Here is an 18,769-nt window from a genome sequence, read left to right as displayed (position 1 = left end):
AAAATAGATAAAATATTTTCAGTCTTATATTTTGATCTTTTATATGTGTATTATAACTGTTAATGATGTGTACTGAAATAGAAAACTTCTGTGCTGTAGGACCTCAGCCATGTGGCTTCTGGGGAATCGGTAGATGAAGATATTCCTCCTCCTTCAGTATCTCTACCTAAACTGGCTGCACTTCTTCGGGTTTTCAGTACTGTGGTGAGGAGTATTGGGGAGCGCTTCAGCCCAATTAGAGGACCACCAATTACGGAAGCATATGTAACAGATGTAAGAATTCAAGATTTTCCTTCGGTTTTTCTTTGTTGCTGACATGATTTATCACCATACAATGATGTTATTCACTGTCGAGTTTGTTTAGGTTTTGTGACTCGTATGTGAATATGTATATGGTCAGCTTTGAGCAGATGTATTTTTATTAAATATTGAGGTATAGATTGTGGTAGTGGTACGTGGGAGTAGTATATAGCAGAAACTAACTTTTTTTAGGCATTTTAACTTCACATAGCTAGGTTTATGCTTTTGTTATGTCTTTGTAACCATGTTACCTTTATTCAGATTGCTCTGATGCTATAAAAGCTGAATTCATGTTATGAGTTTGACTTTATAAAACATAGGCGTCTTGTCCATACTGAAACTGTATCTATCAAATCTGATAGCAACGTCCTCCTGTTGTGAAGTATAGGGTGGTGTAAACTTGGAATAAATATTATATAATGTGCTAAGTAGCAGCTATACTTCTGTAACAGAAACTGTAGAGGGATGGATGTTAAATGAGAGAAAATAAAATAAGAAAAAAAAAGTAAAAATATTTGCAGTCAAATTCTTCTTGCTGCTGTGCTGCACAACAGGAACTTACACCTTTGCAGAGTCTCGGGTAAGTAAATGTGTGGATTTCCCAATTAAAGCCAGAAGAGTTATGTAACTTGTCTCTTAATCTGCAGGGGATTCTTGTGACAAAAGAAAACTAGTCTGTCTTTTACACGAGGAGTTCTGTTGACATCAGCTGCAACTGAACAGAATTCTGAATAATTAATTTAGTTTTTCTAGGTCTTTTCAGGTCTTTAACTGAGTAGGAAACCAGACAATTGAAGGTTTGTTTTGCCTTATACTTCTGAAGTGTAGTGCCATGATGCATTATTCAGAATATTGTATTGACAGAATTTACCAAGCTGCAGATTAGGTTATGGGACAGGATATCAGATAGATGTGAATATAATCAAATAGCATGCAGCCTTTGTCTCTTTTTAATGGATCTTAATTTAGGTATGCTTTTAATTTTCCAGGTTCTATACAGAGTAATGAGATGCGTGACTGCAGCAAACCAAGTGTTCTTTTCTGAAGCCGTACTTACTGCTGCCAATGAGTGTGTTGGTGTTTTACTTGGCAGCCTAGATCCAAGCATGACCATACACTGTGACATGGTCATCACGTATGGATTAGATCAAATGGAAAATTGCCAGACTTGTGGCACTGATTATATCATTTCAGTCCTGAATCTGTTGACACTGGTTTGTACATGTTTTTATTATTGTGGGGGTTTTGCATTGGAAAATACTATTTTCTAAGCAACTTTGCTTTTCTTTTGTATGTATTAGATAAATATTTAGAACTCTTCCTGACCACAGACAAGAAATTCCTCTTCTAAATGCTTGTAATCTCTTCTCTAAAGCTTATGCTGCTAGCTTGTTTATGCATTTGGCTTGTTGATAAATTGTCATGTAGTTTTAGCCTGAGTGTTAGCATTTTGTATTTTTGTGTTGGGTTTTGGGGGGGGGTTGGTTTTGTATGGTTTTGGTTTTTTTTTGCCTGGCTTGACTGTTGAACAGTGGCACTCTCTGGCCTCTGCAGTTGACAATAGCACCTGATGAATTTCAGAATCTTAGTGCTTGATATGTTCTATTTATCTACTTATGCCATGACCTGGAAAATCAGACTTCTTCAAAACATAGTTCTGAATGTATAGGACACAAACGCCTAAATCCACAAGGATCTAAATTAAAAAAGCAACTTTGTCTCAGGTGTGCCATTAAACCCTGAAAATAACTAATTCTCTGTGAACTAATGTTCAGAACTATTAATTAGAACTAATTCTCTGTGAATTTAAATGTGAATTTGGGAAAGCAAATATTAGATACTTGCATTACTGGGAAGCATTTTTTTTTCCTAGATGTAGTGTATACAAGCTAGAAAAGCGGTATTTTATTTAGTCTTTAATAATCTATTCTAATTTAATTCAGGTAAAGATATTTACAATTTTGATTTTTATTCCCAGATTGTTGAACAAATTAATACAAAACTACCCTCATCATTTGTAGAGAAATTATTTATACCAGAGTCTAGACTGCTTGTTCTTCGTTATCATAGGGAGAAAGAGGTAAGAGTGACTTCTACCGGTGTTTTACAACAGCCTTTGTGTGTTTCCTGGAATATATTAAGCTGTTCAACTTTAATTTAAAATATCTTTTTTTGTCATAGCTAGATATCTGTGAAACTTTTGAAAAGGCAGATGTAGGTAGTTCTTGGTTTTGGCATTTAGGTCTGATAAGGAATTGGTAAGCTGGCCATCATACCAGGTAGATAATTCCTTAGTTGATGTGGTTTTCATACTCAGTGTGTTATATGGATGATCCAGAAAGTAATTAATAGGTTTTTGTAAGTAAGTAGTGTTTAATTACAGAAAACTAAATCAGATTAGGCTATTTATAGGTAAAGAAGCATAAGTTTAAATTCTACACTGGTGATAAATATATTTTAGGATTTTATGCTTATCACTTATTAGTGTACTTCTTTTATATTCTCAAGGTTGTTGCAGCAGCCCAGGCTGTGTACCAAGCCGTACTGAGCCTGAAGAACATTCCTGTTTTGGAGACTGCTTACAGGTTGATTCTAGGAGAAATGACCTGTGCTCTAAATAGTCTTCTCTATAGTTTACATCTTCCTGAGGCCTGTTCTGAAATCCAGCATGACTCTTTCAAGAAGCGTATACTCAATGTGGATAACGCAAAGTTTGTTGTTATATTTGACCTCAGTGCTCTAAGTACTATTGGAAATGCTAAAAACTCATTAATTGGGGTGAGTAAAACTACAGATAAATCTTGTGCATTTTTTACTTAAAATATACCATAATGTATTTCACCATGAGTGCACAGATGTACAATTAAAATAATTGGTGTTTTTTTTCCTAGCTTAGTCATAGAAAAGCTTCCAATATTAAAACTTAGGTGAAACGAAAATGTGTGGATTATATCTCTAACTGGTGCATAATGAAACACAGTTTTTAGTGAAGAGCATCTTATTGGGGTTGTTAATGGGTTGAGTCTGATTGTCATAGTAACGTCTTTTTGAAAGCCAAGACAGATGAAAGGAGCCTTAGTGGTCCTTTGCTAGTATTAGCCATGTGAAAATATTTATTTCAGGTCTCTCCAAATAAAACAAACTGCTTTTAACAGTGTTTAAAAAAGGGAAAGAAAATAGTTACAATAAAGGCCAGAAAATTAATAGAGTTAAATTATTTCCCATGGGAAGAGGCAAACCACAATAATTAATGTTACAAAAACTGTGTTTAAAAATAGATCCTATTTATTATGTTTCTTGCTTATGTTGCAATTGTTTTATAGATGTGGGCTCTTTCGCCGACTGTGTTTGCACTACTGAGTAAAAATCTGATGATTGTTCATGGTGACATAGCAGTTCATTTTCCTGCTGTCCAGTATGCAGTACTCTATACGTTATATTCACACTGTTCCAGGTATGAAGATCAATAATTCACCAGTATTTTAAGAGCAGTAGGATGGACTGGTCTGAGTAGAATATATTGTTGGGGGGATTAATTTAAATAGGCTATTACAGTCAAGCTTTTGTCTGAACTTCCCTAATCAGTTTTTACTTTCATTAGTTGCAGGGAGTCTGTATCTCAGCCAAGAAAGCATATCCTGGCTTAAAATTTGGCATTTTATTCAAAAGCAGATTAGAAGTCTTGTGTTTGAATAGAGATAACTGAGGGAGAACTCTACTGAAAGTAAATAAGGAAAGATTATTTACTATTTTGCTTACTGTGAGATCTAGGAGAGGGAATGAAATGTAAACAGTAGATTAAAACACATTTTGAACCTTACTGCTACCAAATGTTGGCAAAGTAAGGGAAGTAATTTAACTGTTACTCTGTACATTTCTTGGGTTTAATGATCTTTCACGAGGCGTTTGGTATCAGCCAGAGTTAAAACCGGGTTACTGGGCTGCATGGACTGATGTAAAATTGTAGCTTTGTTCTTTTAGGCCAGTGATTAAAATATTTGGGTTTTGACATGATGTGGTTACTCTGTGGGTGTACATTAACTTCTGTTGCTGGGATTTTTTTGTTTGTTTTGAGGGTGTTTGTTGTTGTTTCCTTCCCTCCTCCCAGTACTGTAAGGAAGTATCCCTAATCTGGGAGTAGGTTTATATTCTGTTTTTCCTTCCCTTTTCAGGCATGACCATTTCATATCCAGTAGCCTCAGTTCTTCCTCTCCCTCTCTGTTTGATGGAGCAGTTATAAGTACTGTAACCACAGCAACAAAAAAGCATTTCTCAATCATACTAAACCTTTTGGGGTTACTGCTTAAGAAGGATAACCTTACTCAAGACACCAGGTAATCAAAATTTTCTTACTAATCAGGAGTCTTGCTCCCCTTCACAGTAGAGTGCCTTAATTTGGAAATCAGGATAATTTTCATCTTGGCATAAATTTTAACTCAAGTATTTGGGCTTCATTTGTTCGTGGCTTTTTACCTTGGGAAAAAAAAAAAATTGATAACAAAATACCTGTGGAAAAAGTAGGTGCTCATTATTATGTGTGAAGACTAGAAAAATTGAAACCATCATAATATCTATACAATAAAAGCAGAGCTATCAGACTTTACTGCAGAAATGGTTTTGCTCACTGAAAGTACCCTTTTACAATAGTTATAATCTTCTATTACCTAAATGCTGTGAAAGTTGGGGACATTTTTAATGTTAAGAAACCTTTTGTTTCAAAAATGAGTGATACAATACTCATCTGTAAAGTGACATAGTTTAGGTTACATTGAAAGGTATCTTTCTATAACTGTATGGAGTGATTAATACTTTTGTTTTTTGAAGGAAACTACTTATGACGTGGGCTTTGGAAGTGGCTGTTCTGATGAAAAAATCGGAAACATATGCACCATTATTTTCTCTCCCATCTTTTCATAAGTTTTGTAAAGGACTTTTAGCAAACAGTAAGATATCTTATATTTTTACTTTACCATACTTTAACCTGTCTTCTACATGGCATAATTAAGTACATAATCGACCTTGTCATATACCACTGATAGCTGTAACTACTTGTTTCATTTACATTAGGGATGCTTTCAGTTTGTATTGTACAAAAACTTACACTATATTTCTTCTCAAATGGATCTCTACCTATTACTTATGCAAACAATTTTTTTCTCTTAAAACTTATGATTGTGAAATTGATTTACCAAAAATGTCAGTGATGTGCCAAATCTTACTTATAAGATTGCATTTCATATTATCAAAAGCAGCAGAACCATTCCATAATGTGATGTGCTGTTCTGAATTTCAAAACTTGGAAATGGAAATATGGGAACTAATGCTTTTAGTAGCATACTAGTAGCAAAAGCAGTAACTTTTCAAGGCCAGGAGTTACTAACTCTACCTTAGGGTTTATTTAAATAGATTGTGTATAATCTCCATGTATGAACCGTAGAAGGATTAATTTGTCAGCTGCCAGGAAAGGCCTACAAGTAACACATAGCACAAGTGACTTTTTGTCATTAAACATGTACTTGTTATAGTAAAACCAGTCAATGAAATCAATAGAAAAGTATTGCATAAAGCCTGTGTCTCCTACCAGGTATGCTGTTAAAACATCTTTAGATGTTCTACCACAACCAGAATAATGCAGAAGCTATCTAATTCTAGCAAGAATAACTTTTTTTCCTTTTAACTCCTTAATTCAGCCCTTCTGGAAGATATGAACACTTGCCTTCAAGCATGTAGTAGTCTCCATGCCCTGTCTTCCTCCCTCCCAGATGACCTTTTACAAAGGTACTTGTGCTGAATTCTGTATTTTACTTTAGTTATGCCATTGTTGGAAATGTTACCACCTCTTTCTTTCTGATTGGTGCAGGTGTGTTGATGTATGTCGTGTTCAACTAGTACATAGCGGTGCTCGTGTAAGGCAGACTTTTGGAAAACTTCTGAAGTCAATTCCTTTAGATGTCGTGTTGAGGTAAGTTGTTCAGATTAGCTTCAATATAGGGAATGGTTGGGTTCTTCAGTGACAATTTCTAAAAAATAATGCCAGTTGAATGTCATCATACTGTCTTAAAATCAAAAAGCATGAAGTGTCTTGCTATCTGTTCTACTGTGTTACAGGTTTAAGAGTGGTAGGTAGTACACAAAGTAATTAACAAGTGTGATACAGCACTTCTTGCAGTAAATATGAAATTAAGTTTAACCATGCCAAGTGCAAGGTCCTACACCTGGGTTGGAGCCATCCCAGGCACAGCTACAGGTTGGGCAAAGAAGAGATTCAGAGCAGCCCTGTGGAGGACTTGGAGGTGTTGATCGATGAGAAAATGAACATGAGCTGGCTTCAGTGTGCGCTCGCAGCCCAGAAAGCCAACTGTATCCTGGGCCGCATCAAAAGGAGCGTGACCAGCAGGGCGAAGGAGGTGATCCTGCCCCTCTACTCTGCTCTCGTGAGACCTCACTTGGAGTATTGTGTGCAGTTCTGGCATCCTCAGCATAAAATGGACATGGAACTGTTGGAACAAGTCCAAAGAAGGGCCATGAGGATGATCAGGGGACTGGAGCACCTCCTGTATGAAGACAGGCTGAGGAAGTTGGAGCTGTTCAGCCTGAAGAAGAAAAGGCTGCTTGAAGACCTCATAGCAGCCTTCCAGTATCTGAAGGGGGCTTATAAGGATGCTGGGGAAGAACTCTTCATTAGGGACTGTAGTGATAGGACAAGGGGTAACAGGTTAAAACTTAAACAGGGGAAGTTTAGATTGAATGAAAGGAGGAAGTTCTTTACTGTAAGGGTGGTGAGGCGCTGGAATAGGTTGCCCAGGGACGTTGCGAATGCTCCATCCCTGGGGGTGTTCAAGGCCAGGTTGGATGAGGCCTTGGGTGGTATGATTTAGTGTGAGGTGTCCCTGCCCATGGCAGGAGGTTTGGAACTGGATGATCTTAAGGTCCTTTCCAACCCTAACTATTCTATGGTTCTATGAAATATGAATGCTTTTAAGTTCCATGTTACCAGTATTGTGTCCTGCAGTTTGTCTCAAAGACGTGAACTCTTAAAGCACTTGTCTTGATACTAAAAAGTATACTTATTTCCAGTCATTGTGCATGTACATGTATGTGTGCATGTGTAACTTCTTGCACAGCTTTTTTATTCTAGTACATGACAGCGTGGTTTGGTTTTTTTTCCCCTTGTCCCTGCAGTAACCGTACCCACACAGAAATACAAGAAATTTCTTTGGCTTTAAGAAGTCATATGAGTAAAGCTCCAAGTAATACATTCCACCCACAGGATTTCTCTGATGTCATTAGTTTTATTTTGTATGGAAACTCTCACCGAACTGGGTAAGAACTTCTTTTAAAACAGAAATTCATGGATGTTGAAATCATAGTAAACAAATTCAAGCTGTATTTATTTTAGAATTTTAGAGATTACATGGCTTTACATTCAGTCATTTTTTTAAATACTTCTTAAGTATTTATAAATATCTTTAAATACACACCTTTTTGCGTATTTGCCTATGTACGTTGCTGCTTGGAAATAATCCTATGAGATTTGTTGGAGAGCAATAGGGAGCTGAAGTGCGTGCAGTATAAACTTGTTTCCACGTAAACTTTTGTTAATGTACTGATGTTTTCTTTCAGGAAGGATAATTGGTTAGAAAGATTATTCTATAGCTGTCAAAGACTAGATAAGAGAGATCAACCAACCATCCCTCGCAATCTGTTGAAGACTGATGCTGTCCTTTGGCAATGGGCTGTTTGGGAAGCAGCCCAGTTTACTGTTCTTTCAAAGTTACGAACTCCTCTGGGTAGAGCCCAGGATACATTTCAAACAATTGAAGGTAATATAAAAGCTATAGTTTACTTTTGTGGCTTTTTTTTGGTGTGTGTGTGAGGCTGCTCAGCGATGAGCTTCATGTCCAAGGCCAGGAGCACAATGATGTTACTTTTCACTGATTTTTAGATTTTAGCATGTTCTTGACTAAGGCATCAAGACATGTAATGGCAGAAGAGTGGTTGTATAATTACTGTAAACTTCTGAGAGGTTTTCAGATAGCATTGCTGTGCCTTGACATATTTAAACAAAATACTGTTTGGTAACTCTTTTTTTCCCCATATTTTGGTAAAATGTGTAGGTATTATTAGGAGTCTTGCTGCTCACACATTAAACCCTGACCAAGATGTTAGCCAGTGGACTACTGCAGACAATGACGAAGGACACAGTAGCAACCAGCTTAGGCTTGTTCTCCTTCTACAGTATCTGGAGAACTTGGAAAAATTGATGTACAATGCTTATGAAGGATGTGCCAATGCCCTTACCTCTCCACCCAAGGTTGGTTTGTCTCACAGTGCTGATGTTACTTGAAACAGTCTACTGAATGAGCAGTGTTTTTTAGGTTTGTTTGGTTCTTAGTGTGGAACTTCAGCAGGACTTCTCAAACAAAGTTTGAGACTCTTAATTCATCTGGCTTTGGCTTATGCCTAGAGAAAATGTGAAAACCAGGATTTATTTCTGGACTACCAGCTTGTATAGTGATGCAAATAAAGCAAGTCTCTAATTTGTAGCAGTCACTTACTTGCAGATTGTTAACAGTCTTGTTAAAGTAACACAGTTATTTGAGGCTTTAAATTGCTTTTTGAGGTATATAATAATTACTTATGTCCAGCGTACCCTTTTCTGTAGTTCTTACTGCAAAACATTCTTCACTGTTGCAATAAGCTGTTATATTACTGCCATGTCAATGCCTGGTAATTACATAATTATAGCTGGTTCATTTCAAGATTTTTAACTTGCTGTTGAGCCTGGCCAGTTGCATGCTACACATGATTTCAGACTATCTGCATTAATAAGATTAATGATGCAGAATTTTACCTCTTTTCTTGATCTCCCAGTTGAAAACTCAGCTGGAGAAGAGACACGTGTCCTGACTTTGATTGTTATAAATACTAAGTAATTAATGTGACTATTTGGATTCGCACAGAAGAATGGTATTGTAAACCTTACCTTTTCTGTCTTTAAAGGTTATCAGGACTTTCTTTTATACTAATCGTCAGACATGCCAAGACTGGCTAACCCGGATTAGGCTTTCCATCATGAGAGTTGGATTGCTGGCTGGCCAGCCTGCTGTGACTGTCAGGCATGGCTTTGATTTACTCACAGAAATGAAAACTAATAATAGTCTCTCTCAGGTACTCTTTTCAAACTCTTTGTTTGTAAAATTTGTAAACTGTTGCAAAATATTCCCATGGTATTCCAGAAGAACTAAGATAAGGCAATCAACAGTTATTAAACCAACTGGTCTGTAGAAGACTGTGTAATTTAAAGCCACCTTTTAAACTCACACTTCAGTGTTGACAAACTTTTGTGGTTAAGTGATAATGTATGTTGGAGATTAGGATGCACTGTATGGATATGGTGGATTACTATACTTAAATGAAGGCTGTAGTTCACTCACAATTTGTGTTTAACAATTTCTTAAGTAGCAGGTTCTGCTTAAACTTTATGCTGTTGTATTAGTGTGAGGCCTTCCAAAGCTTGTAGTAGTGTAGTGTCTTTCCTTAGCTGTGTATGAGCAGAAGGGGGATATGATGTGAAGGTATCCTTCCTCTATAAGTAACTAGCAGATACGCGCAGAGTGGGTTGAGTGGATAAAGTGGTTAAACCTACTTAAAAAGGCTGAATAGTTTCTCCAGTACATTACTTGATTTGCTTAAATATTTTAACAAAAGAGGTTTGATAGGTAATTACTACTTCCTGCTTCTTTATGAATTCTCATACTTACATAGGTATAGACCATCATGTAGTGGTAGCTACCTGTTGACGTTCACGCTGTGGATTCACAGCATAGACTCTTCCCTTAGCTCCCCTGCTATTCCGAAAGCAGTTTGATGGATGGATATGCAGAGCATTTCACTTGTAGATGCGTATGATGAAATGCTGCTTTACCATTTCCAAGTACTTAACTATGTATATAACTTTTCTTTTATATGAGATTTGCTGAATAAAGCTTTTGGTTTGATTTTAGGGAAATGAATTGGAAGTGACAATTATGATGCTGGTAGAAGCATTATGTGAACTTCATTGTCCTGAAGCTATTCAGGGTATTGCTGTTTGGTCTTCTGCTGTAGTTGGGAAGAGTCTTGCCTGGATCAGTTCTGTAGCTCAGCAAGCAGAAGGGCGGTAAGTTTTCTCAGTTAACTGGATGTTACAAACTTGGATACTTTTTCCTTCTTACATGTAGTTCTACATCTGAATCTTTCACACTGTGGTGTGAATGAATGCTACTGATCTAAATTCTTTTTCAGTTAGTTACTGTGTCTTTCAGAGATACCCAGTGCATCCAGCATTTCTAGGTATTTTAACTTTTAGTTTTAACTAAATTAGGATTTGAATATAAATGATGTTCCTAAGCTGTTTTTCCCTTAGTTTTTCATACACAGCAGTACTATTTTCATACTGTGTATAATTTTCCATTGCAAAATATTAACTTAAATGTTTTCTGATGAAGTTTCTGACCAATGTTGTGATCTGATACCTGCCACAGTCTGCCGAGAGAGGTACTCTGAGGGAGATGCTTTGCAGTTTTAATTCAGATTTGAAAAAGTGGCTTCTACGTCTATTGAAGTATAATCTTTGGCTGCAGATACAAATAAGTGGGTCAATGTTCCAGATAGGGTATGCATTCATTTTCGTGTTTTCATCTCCTTAAAGGAATGCATCCTTTCTTTTGTGTGAAATGAAAAAGGGACCCCTTGCATTATTTACCTATCATGTAAAAATCCCTAAATAAAACAAAAAAAGTAGGTTTTTGTATTTATAATTATATTTCTCTCATTTTTGTAAGATTTCTTAAAATAATATGCAGCTTTATTATGTGTGGGAAGCTTCTCAGAAATGTTAAGTTAAAGGTGTGCATTGTTGCCCTAGACCCAGTTATACAATCGTGTATTAAATGGTATGTAGTTAATCGTTATTCAGCTTTGCTCATCCGTGTAAAAGTTGACAGAGAATATAAAACTAATTTACCTACTTCAGTCTGTACTTGGTTTAAAGTTGTCATTAAAACCTGAATACAAAACCTCTTATATTCTGCTATAACTGAAGATTTAGCTGGTAAACTTGTATTCAGTGCTAATCCCCTTCTTTTGCTGAAGGTGATGTGAACTTTTGGGGTATGATGGTAAAGGAATGTTTAGGATATAGTCTGTTTACCAAAAAAAGGAAAGATTCTGTGAAATGCTGACTAAAATATTAAACCATTTAAGGTTTGAAAAAGCAACTGCGGAATACCAGGAGCACCTGTGCTCCATGACAGGAGTGGATTGCTGCATAACAGGCTTCGACAAAACTGTTCTGAAGTTGGCCAATTCAAACAGTGTGAATAATGCCAGTCCAAAGCATTCCTTGAATGGTCAGTATTCCTTTCTTTTTATGAGAAATACAGTTTTGTAACTGTATATACATAAAATAAGAACATCCAGTGATATAGCCATGGTAATGATAGTGTCTAATTCTTAAATCTGAAAACCTGTTTCTGCTTACAGTTAACTGAACCACTTAATGTCACTTAATCGTAGAACCATAGAATGGTTTGGGTTGGAAAGGACCTTAAGATCATCTAGTTCCAGCCCCCCTGCCATGGGCAGGGATGCCTCACTCCTAGGGCATGTCATCCAAGACTCTGTACAACCTGGCCTTAATGGCATTGAAGCCAATGTTATGTGTAAATATGAGGGTTTGCAGTACTGAGGTCTAGCTGAATGAAACAAAAAATAATAGGTAAAATATTTTCTAACTTACTGATTTGGTTGTAAATTATTTTAGCTCATCATAAATTAAGGCTTAGTACTTATGGTTGTATCATAAATTCATTAGTGACTTGGATTTTTTTAACTACTGAGACTTTGTTTCCCCTTTGAAAAGGGACCTTCTTTGTTCCTAATTTAATTCTTCTCTTTTCCTGTTTTGATACTTCTTTACAAATATGGACTATTTCCAAAACCTCATTTGAAAAAGTTCTGGTTTTTTATAAGAAAAATAAGTGGAATAAGAATACTGCAAATGTTGTGTAACTATTTGGGTTTTTATATTAGGTGGTTTTTTTGAGAAAATACATGGAAATTACATTTGAGTGATAGAATTGCCATTTGAAAATACATAAGTATAAATATATATTGAAGCATATCTACTTTTTTGTTTGTTTCACAGGAGAAACTAGAAAAACTGTTCTGACTAAGCCAAGTGACTCTTCACCTGAAGTTATAAACTACTTGGGTAACAAAGCATGTGAATGCTACATTTCCATTGCTGACTGGTCTGCTGTTCAGGAATGGCAAAATATGGTCCATGACTTGAAGAAAAGCAATAGTAATACCTCAATCAATCTGAAAGCAGATTTTAATTACATAAAGTAAGGATATAATTAATTTTTTCAACAGTGTCTTAGAGTTCAGTATCTTAGAACTGGAATATTACAGTTGTTATGGACTGTTAGAAGCTAGATGTCTGAAATAGAGGAGTGATAAGAAGAAAGTTGTTTTTGGAAGGCAGGGGGAATGTTTTCCTTCATTAATGTAAAAAGCACATTAAGGAGGTGGTCTTGGCTGCGTTAAATTTTTCTTTTTTTTAATAGCATTTAGAATTGTAGCTTTTGTATGTATTTCCTAAGCCTTGATATTTGTCTAGTTCATGAAAAAGTATCTGTCCTTGAAATAGTCCTTCAAGGTATAAGGGTCCTTTTTGTTTCATTTGGCAACTCTGTTACCTTCCATCCCTGTGCTATTATGGTAAAAATTGTAAAATCCTTTTTGCTGAATTTCATTACTTGAAAACATAAAAGGAAGCTTTTGAAATCTAGTCTTTCAGGTCTGAAAAGGTGACTGCTTCTGATAGAGAGTAAGGCAAGCCTTTTTCTTACTGCAGTAACCCAGAGAGCTGTGCAGTGAATCATTAGGAAAGTGAGTGCTTGTCGTGGATGTGAAAACGTGTCATTTCTGAATGTTCATGGTTTTGTAAACTGAAGCCACTGTACTTTTGATAAGCATCACTGTTGCAAAGGTCTGTTGCACTGTACTTTTGATAAGCATCACTGTTGCTGGTTTGAGTTAGTTTTCATCCAGATAACTTCTGGAAGAAAGATACTATATCATCAGAAAAATCCTGTAAAGAGCCTTTGAGGATGCATAGCACTTGGACTCTTATGTCCCTGACCAGGCCACGCAGAGACTCTGTAATAGTGAGGGTCAAAATAATTCATCGGAAAGGGGAGTTTTCAGATGCTGAATAGATTTGTTTGGGTTTTCTGGTTTGTTTTTTCTTTTTCCTTTTCTAATGCAGATACTTAGATTCAGTGGATAGTAACAAGAATACAGAATCTTTGAGATTTCTAAGCCATGAAGGCTCTTAACCTTTCAGTGCTTTTTTTGTGTAGTTCTGTAAAAGTCTGTGATGCCCAAATTACTTACAGTGGGGAACGAAAAGTTAAATTTGCAGCTTCAGACTGTTAAGCAATATAATTTTGTAAAATCTATGACCCGAACAATATATCAGTCTGTAAACTGAATGTTGAACTGTTGTAAATGTAAACTGAAGAGTTGAAACCATGGCCTCATGAAATTCTGCCCCGGAACTTGCCTTTCTATGCGTGGTGGAGAGGGGAAAGTTTTGGGGGGTTCTTTGCTTGTTTTTAAACTCTTCCAGTCAACTTTTTTCTTCCTGACTATGGTAGAAGAGTATTATATATAATGCAACGATAATATGAAAAGCTTTGTACCTGGAGAGGTGTTTTCCTTTCTCTTTGATATTGAATGTATTCTTTTGGTGCAGTAATATTGCCTTTTATCGATCTATGTGAAAATTGAGATTTTTTTTTTTCTTGGAATTAATCATAAGTATTCTGTAGGATTTTGGGTAGGCTCAAGTCTTTTTTGCTACATAAGATGTTTAGCAACTGGAATGAAATAAGAAACATGAAAATAAAACTATAAACATTGAATTGCAGATCTTTGAGCAGCTTTGAGTCTGGACAACTTACTGAATGCACTGAACAACTAGAATTATTACCAGGAGAAAATATCAACCTACTTGCAGGGGGATCCAAAGAAAAAATAGGTATAAATGCTTAAGTTAACATTGCTTCAAATACAAAAGTAAATATTTCTTCATGCATCTGTATCTATAAATGACAGACTGAAACTTCTTCTGAATGCAGTTTGTGTTCAGTGGACGACCATAATCTCTACGAATTGAGCTTCAAAATAGACCTTCAAATTGAGCTTCAAGAATAATCACTTGGTAGTAGTCATTCTGTATGTTGATACAAGTGTGTTTTCTGGAGCTAATGTGTTTGTTTATAAGTAATCTGTCATCAATTTCTAATAATGAATACAGAAATACATACTAAATACATATGTTTTTAAAAGTTCTTTTTCCAAACTTTCTTGCTCTCAAAAATGAATTATGATGCTTTGGTAAAATTTGGCTATTCTAGTTGGTTTCAATTGTTTAATTCCCATATAGACATGAAGAAACTCCTTCCTAATATGTTAAGTCCTGATCCAAGAGAACTTCAAAAAGCAGTTGAAGTACAGCTTTTGAGAAGTTCAATATGTCTGGCAACAGCTGTAAACCACATAGAACAGGAGCAAAAGTGGCAGTCAATATCTGAGTAAGTTGAAATGTGCTATGAATGAGTGAATGTTCTGTACTGTGAAAAGCTGTTCTAGTTTGTTAAAAACATTGCATACCCTACTTTGCAGATTATGAACTTCTTTGATAAAGTACTGCTTCTGGTCAGTTTAACAACAAAATGTCATACTGCAACTTGTGTGCGATGTTGCAAGTTTTTCTCATAATATCTTTTGAAGAGGGTGAATTTGCTTTTTATTCAGCAATTTTGATATCACTGCTTACTCTTTAAGTGTAGATTTAAACAAACAAATCACTGTTGTGGTTCTTCTATTTCAGAAATGTTATTAAGTACTTAAAGCAAACATCACGAATTGCCATTGGACCTTTAAGACTTTCCACACTCACTGTGTCTCAGTCTCTACCAGTGTTGAGTACTCTTCAGTTGTATTGTTCTTCTGCTTTGGAAAACACTGTGTCCAACAGGCTGACATCAGAGGTATGTCTCTGTTCAAAACCTAAATTGGAGTAATGTCTTTCTCCATGTCATGAAGTATTGAAAATAGAACATACATTAATTGCTTTGACAGTTGGATTTCTTTCTATAGTTATAAATATTGTTTATAGTTTATATAGTAATATAAGTATATATAATTATAAATATACCATATCTTTCAGTCAACAATACTTTAGTATTTCTGAAGTTTTACTGATAATTGCTTTTTACAGAAGTGTTGATATTTCTTCACTAAATACATTTTAAAACTTATTCCTGCAACACACGCTTGTAATTTATTTGAAAATAACTTTAAATATCTATCAAAAAATGATCACTGCAGCAGTTAAAAACTCCATGTCAAACTTCAGCCAGCATCAATGATCTAGTTCTAATTTCTAATCACATAGTTTAGAAAACAGTTCTGCTTGATTTTGAGTTGTTCTTAGCGTTGTTCTCTCAAATATAACGCCTTTAGAGAGTTGTGTAACATATTTGAAATAATGCTTCCTCTGCACTAAAATGGTCTTTGGTTTTAAGAAGTGAAAAATACATTTCAGTAATGATGTCTCTGATGACAACTGTGTGACTTCCATGCGTCTTTCAGGACTGTCTGATACCTCTGTTCAATGATGCTTTGAGGTCATGCAAACAGCATGATGTAAGGCCGTGGATGCATGCACTGAGATACACGGTGTACCAGAATCAATTGATGGAAAAACTTAAAGGTATATAAGCTTTCATTTTAGTGTTATGAAAGGTAAATGCAGAACTTGAACTAATATCTGCAGTTGAGAGCAGCAGTTGTCTTTTTTCTATTAGATGGTTTACTTTTTAGAAGTCAAGTTTGAGTCATTTAGGTGTCTTGCTCTACAAATAGGGGTCTCAATTACTACTGTAACATAGACAGTGGTAAAAGGAAAAAAATATTCCAAAAAGATTAGCAGTTCTGTACTCGCTCTTCTGATTGCCCTTTACTTGCTCATCTCTTCATACTTTAAATGCTTTCCGTTTTCAACACTTCAAGACTATTAACGATGGGTCTTTTAAAGAAAGCCATTTAAATGTGTGGTATGGTAAGAGATAATTGGGAAAAAGAAGTATCAGGGGACAAGTAGATTTCTTAGTAAAGAATAATATTTATGATGAAAAAATCACTCTTTTGCCCAGCAGGTAATCTGTGGATATAAGTTTTTTCATTTCAGGTGGGTTATATAAATATTCTAGGCAGAAATAAAGTAATCTAAATTTCTGAGGGAGGTGTTAGGAAATATGAAAGAGAGAAGCAATTTTTTACTGATGGCCATGTGCAGAATATGTTGGGCAGAAATCTGTGTAACCCAGGTGCAATTACTGTTTGTTTAATAATTTTGTTTATGATGTCTTGCTTTCTTCAGAGCCAACAGTCCCAATTAAAAGCCATCTAATGGAGCTGGGCTTAACAGCAGCAAAATTTGCAAGGAAGCGAGGAAACATTGCCCTAGCTACACGACTGCTTGCCCAGTGCAGTGAAGTTCAGCTGGGAAAAACCACTACTGCACAGGACTTAGTCCAGCACTTTAAAAAATTGTCGGCACCAGGTCAGATAGATGAAAAATGGGGTCCTGAACTTGATATTGAGAAAACAAAACTGCTGTATACCGCAGGTGAGTATTTGCTAATTGTGTTGTAGATACTTGAGCTTCCTGTTCCTGTAACTAGACCAGTTCCCCTGACCTTAAAGAAATTGTGATAGGACAGTATGAGTAGGAACTGATGTCATCCTATTAACTGTTGTCTCAGTCTGAAGGTGTTTTTACAAGTCATTTTTTACAAGTCATTTTTAACTTCAAAAGAGAATATACTTTGTAAAAATATATTGTTACAAGCTGTGTCTAAACATGCTGAAGTTCAGAAGTGTTTTGAATAAAGTTAATGCTCTAATGAAGATATGCTTTTCATAATATGCAGGTCAGTCAACACATGCCATGGAAATGCTGAGTTCTTGTGCCATATCCTTTTGCAAATCTGCCAAAGCTGAATATGCAGTTGCAAAATCTATTCTCACACTGGCTAAATGGATTCAAGCAGAATGGAAAGAGATTTCAGGACAGTTAAAACAAGTATATAGAGCGCGACAGCAGCAGAATCACACTGGTCTCTCTACTTTGTCTAAAAACATATATAATTTGATTGATCTCCCAGCTGTCAATACACTAGAAGAAGAATATCCTAGGATTGAAAGTGAATCTACAGGTAGATTTGTTCTCTTTATTCTCTTGTTAAATTAGTTATTGACGATCCCCCTGAAGGATAGCACCAGTTACATTGATAAGAGTAAGAGCTCCATTACTCATGTATTTGTTTTCCTAAATGTATGAACAGTCTGTTTTGTGCAATAGATAACTGCAGTTAAAAACCCCAAGCACCTTAATAGTGATATTTCATGTTTTTTTCACATTTTTTCTCATTCAGGTGATGGTAGCCTGAAAAAGAAACTAGGATGTGTTTATTTTATGAGGAGGAGAATAAATTTTGCTTTGCTTTTGTCTGCTTTAATCTCCTGTATTTGCTAAAGCTTGAATGAGATCTTTCAGATCAAGCATTGACAAGATTTGTATTTTGAAGGCCCTGTTATGTGTGAAAAGCAGTTACCTTAGTTCTTCTCACGATCTTTATACATCATTTGAACGCTTCTGTTGACACAAAATGTAGTCAAATTCCCAATTTTCTGCTGACTGTCTTCAGATGTTCTTTGCTGAAACATGCATTTCATATATGAAAACTTTGTTCCCCTCATACAGAGTCAGAATTGTTAGATCTAGTAATGGATATTAAGCAGTAGGTGCTTTTTGACTTGATGGTGAAGAAAATAAACACTAACGCACTGCCCTAGATGCTTCATAAGTCTGGTCTCTGAAACATCTTGGTCTGTTAGACATCATGAGTTCTTACCTAAGTTACATCTTCCTGTGAAAGAGAAAACAATTGTAGACTGTTAGCAGTGTTTTTTAGCAAATGAAAAGTGGTCTTTGTTTTGCAGCCACTGTTGGAACTGAAAAACACTTGCATTTAGGAAAATTTTACACTTTGGGGCATTAACTTGACTGAAAAAAATACTACATACTTAAAACGTTTTGATGTTATTTTCTATGTTAAGGAAATTAGAAGTAGGTTTTACATCATAACATATTCCTCTGTTTCTCCCATTACAGTAAACATTGGAGTTGGAGAACCTGACTTCATCTTGGGACAGCTATATCACTTGTCTTCAGTACAGGCACCTGAAGTAGCCAAGTCTTGGGCAGCCCTGGCTAGTTGGGCTTATAGATGGGGCCGGAAAGTAGTTGATAATGCCAGGTAAATTCATCCTAATGTTTAAATCT

The 18,769-nt window shown here is 35.8% G+C and overlaps 1 protein-coding gene across 5 annotated transcripts in view; it reads left to right on the top strand.

The window, feature by feature from the left end:
- SMG1 (SMG1 nonsense mediated mRNA decay associated PI3K related kinase) overlaps positions 1-18,769 on the top strand; it is an 86,399-nt gene that overhangs the window by 44,721 nt on the left and 22,909 nt on the right. For all 5 annotated transcript variants that reach the window (XM_061473317.1, XM_061473318.1, XM_061473319.1 and 2 more), the window contains 23 exons: positions 100-273; positions 1,290-1,514; positions 2,279-2,380; positions 2,809-3,078; positions 3,624-3,754; positions 4,473-4,634; positions 5,125-5,243; positions 5,991-6,078; positions 6,161-6,262; positions 7,483-7,623; positions 7,924-8,123; positions 8,418-8,614; positions 9,304-9,471; positions 10,308-10,462; positions 11,548-11,693; positions 12,491-12,692; positions 14,283-14,392; positions 14,801-14,948; positions 15,248-15,407; positions 16,012-16,132; positions 16,802-17,050; positions 17,355-17,639; positions 18,599-18,743. In XM_061473317.1, coding sequence (XP_061329301.1) covers positions 100-273; positions 1,290-1,514; positions 2,279-2,380; positions 2,809-3,078; positions 3,624-3,754; positions 4,473-4,634; positions 5,125-5,243; positions 5,991-6,078; positions 6,161-6,262; positions 7,483-7,623; positions 7,924-8,123; positions 8,418-8,614; positions 9,304-9,471; positions 10,308-10,462; positions 11,548-11,693; positions 12,491-12,692; positions 14,283-14,392; positions 14,801-14,948; positions 15,248-15,407; positions 16,012-16,132; positions 16,802-17,050; positions 17,355-17,639; positions 18,599-18,743 — 3,800 coding nt within the window. The remainder of the gene's footprint in view (positions 1-99; positions 274-1,289; positions 1,515-2,278; positions 2,381-2,808; positions 3,079-3,623; positions 3,755-4,472; positions 4,635-5,124; positions 5,244-5,990; positions 6,079-6,160; positions 6,263-7,482; positions 7,624-7,923; positions 8,124-8,417; positions 8,615-9,303; positions 9,472-10,307; positions 10,463-11,547; positions 11,694-12,490; positions 12,693-14,282; positions 14,393-14,800; positions 14,949-15,247; positions 15,408-16,011; positions 16,133-16,801; positions 17,051-17,354; positions 17,640-18,598; positions 18,744-18,769) is intronic.

The sequence above is a fragment of the Pezoporus flaviventris genome, unplaced genomic scaffold (assembly GCF_033815535.1).
Source record: "Pezoporus flaviventris isolate CSIRO_AGI_PZ_B2104156 unplaced genomic scaffold, CSIRO_AGI_Pfla_v1 ptg000078l, whole genome shotgun sequence".
In the NCBI taxonomy this organism is placed as follows: domain Eukaryota; kingdom Metazoa; phylum Chordata; class Aves; order Psittaciformes; family Psittacidae; genus Pezoporus; species Pezoporus flaviventris.
Note: the sequence above shows the minus strand (reverse complement) of the source record. Positions and strands in the feature narration are given on the sequence as shown.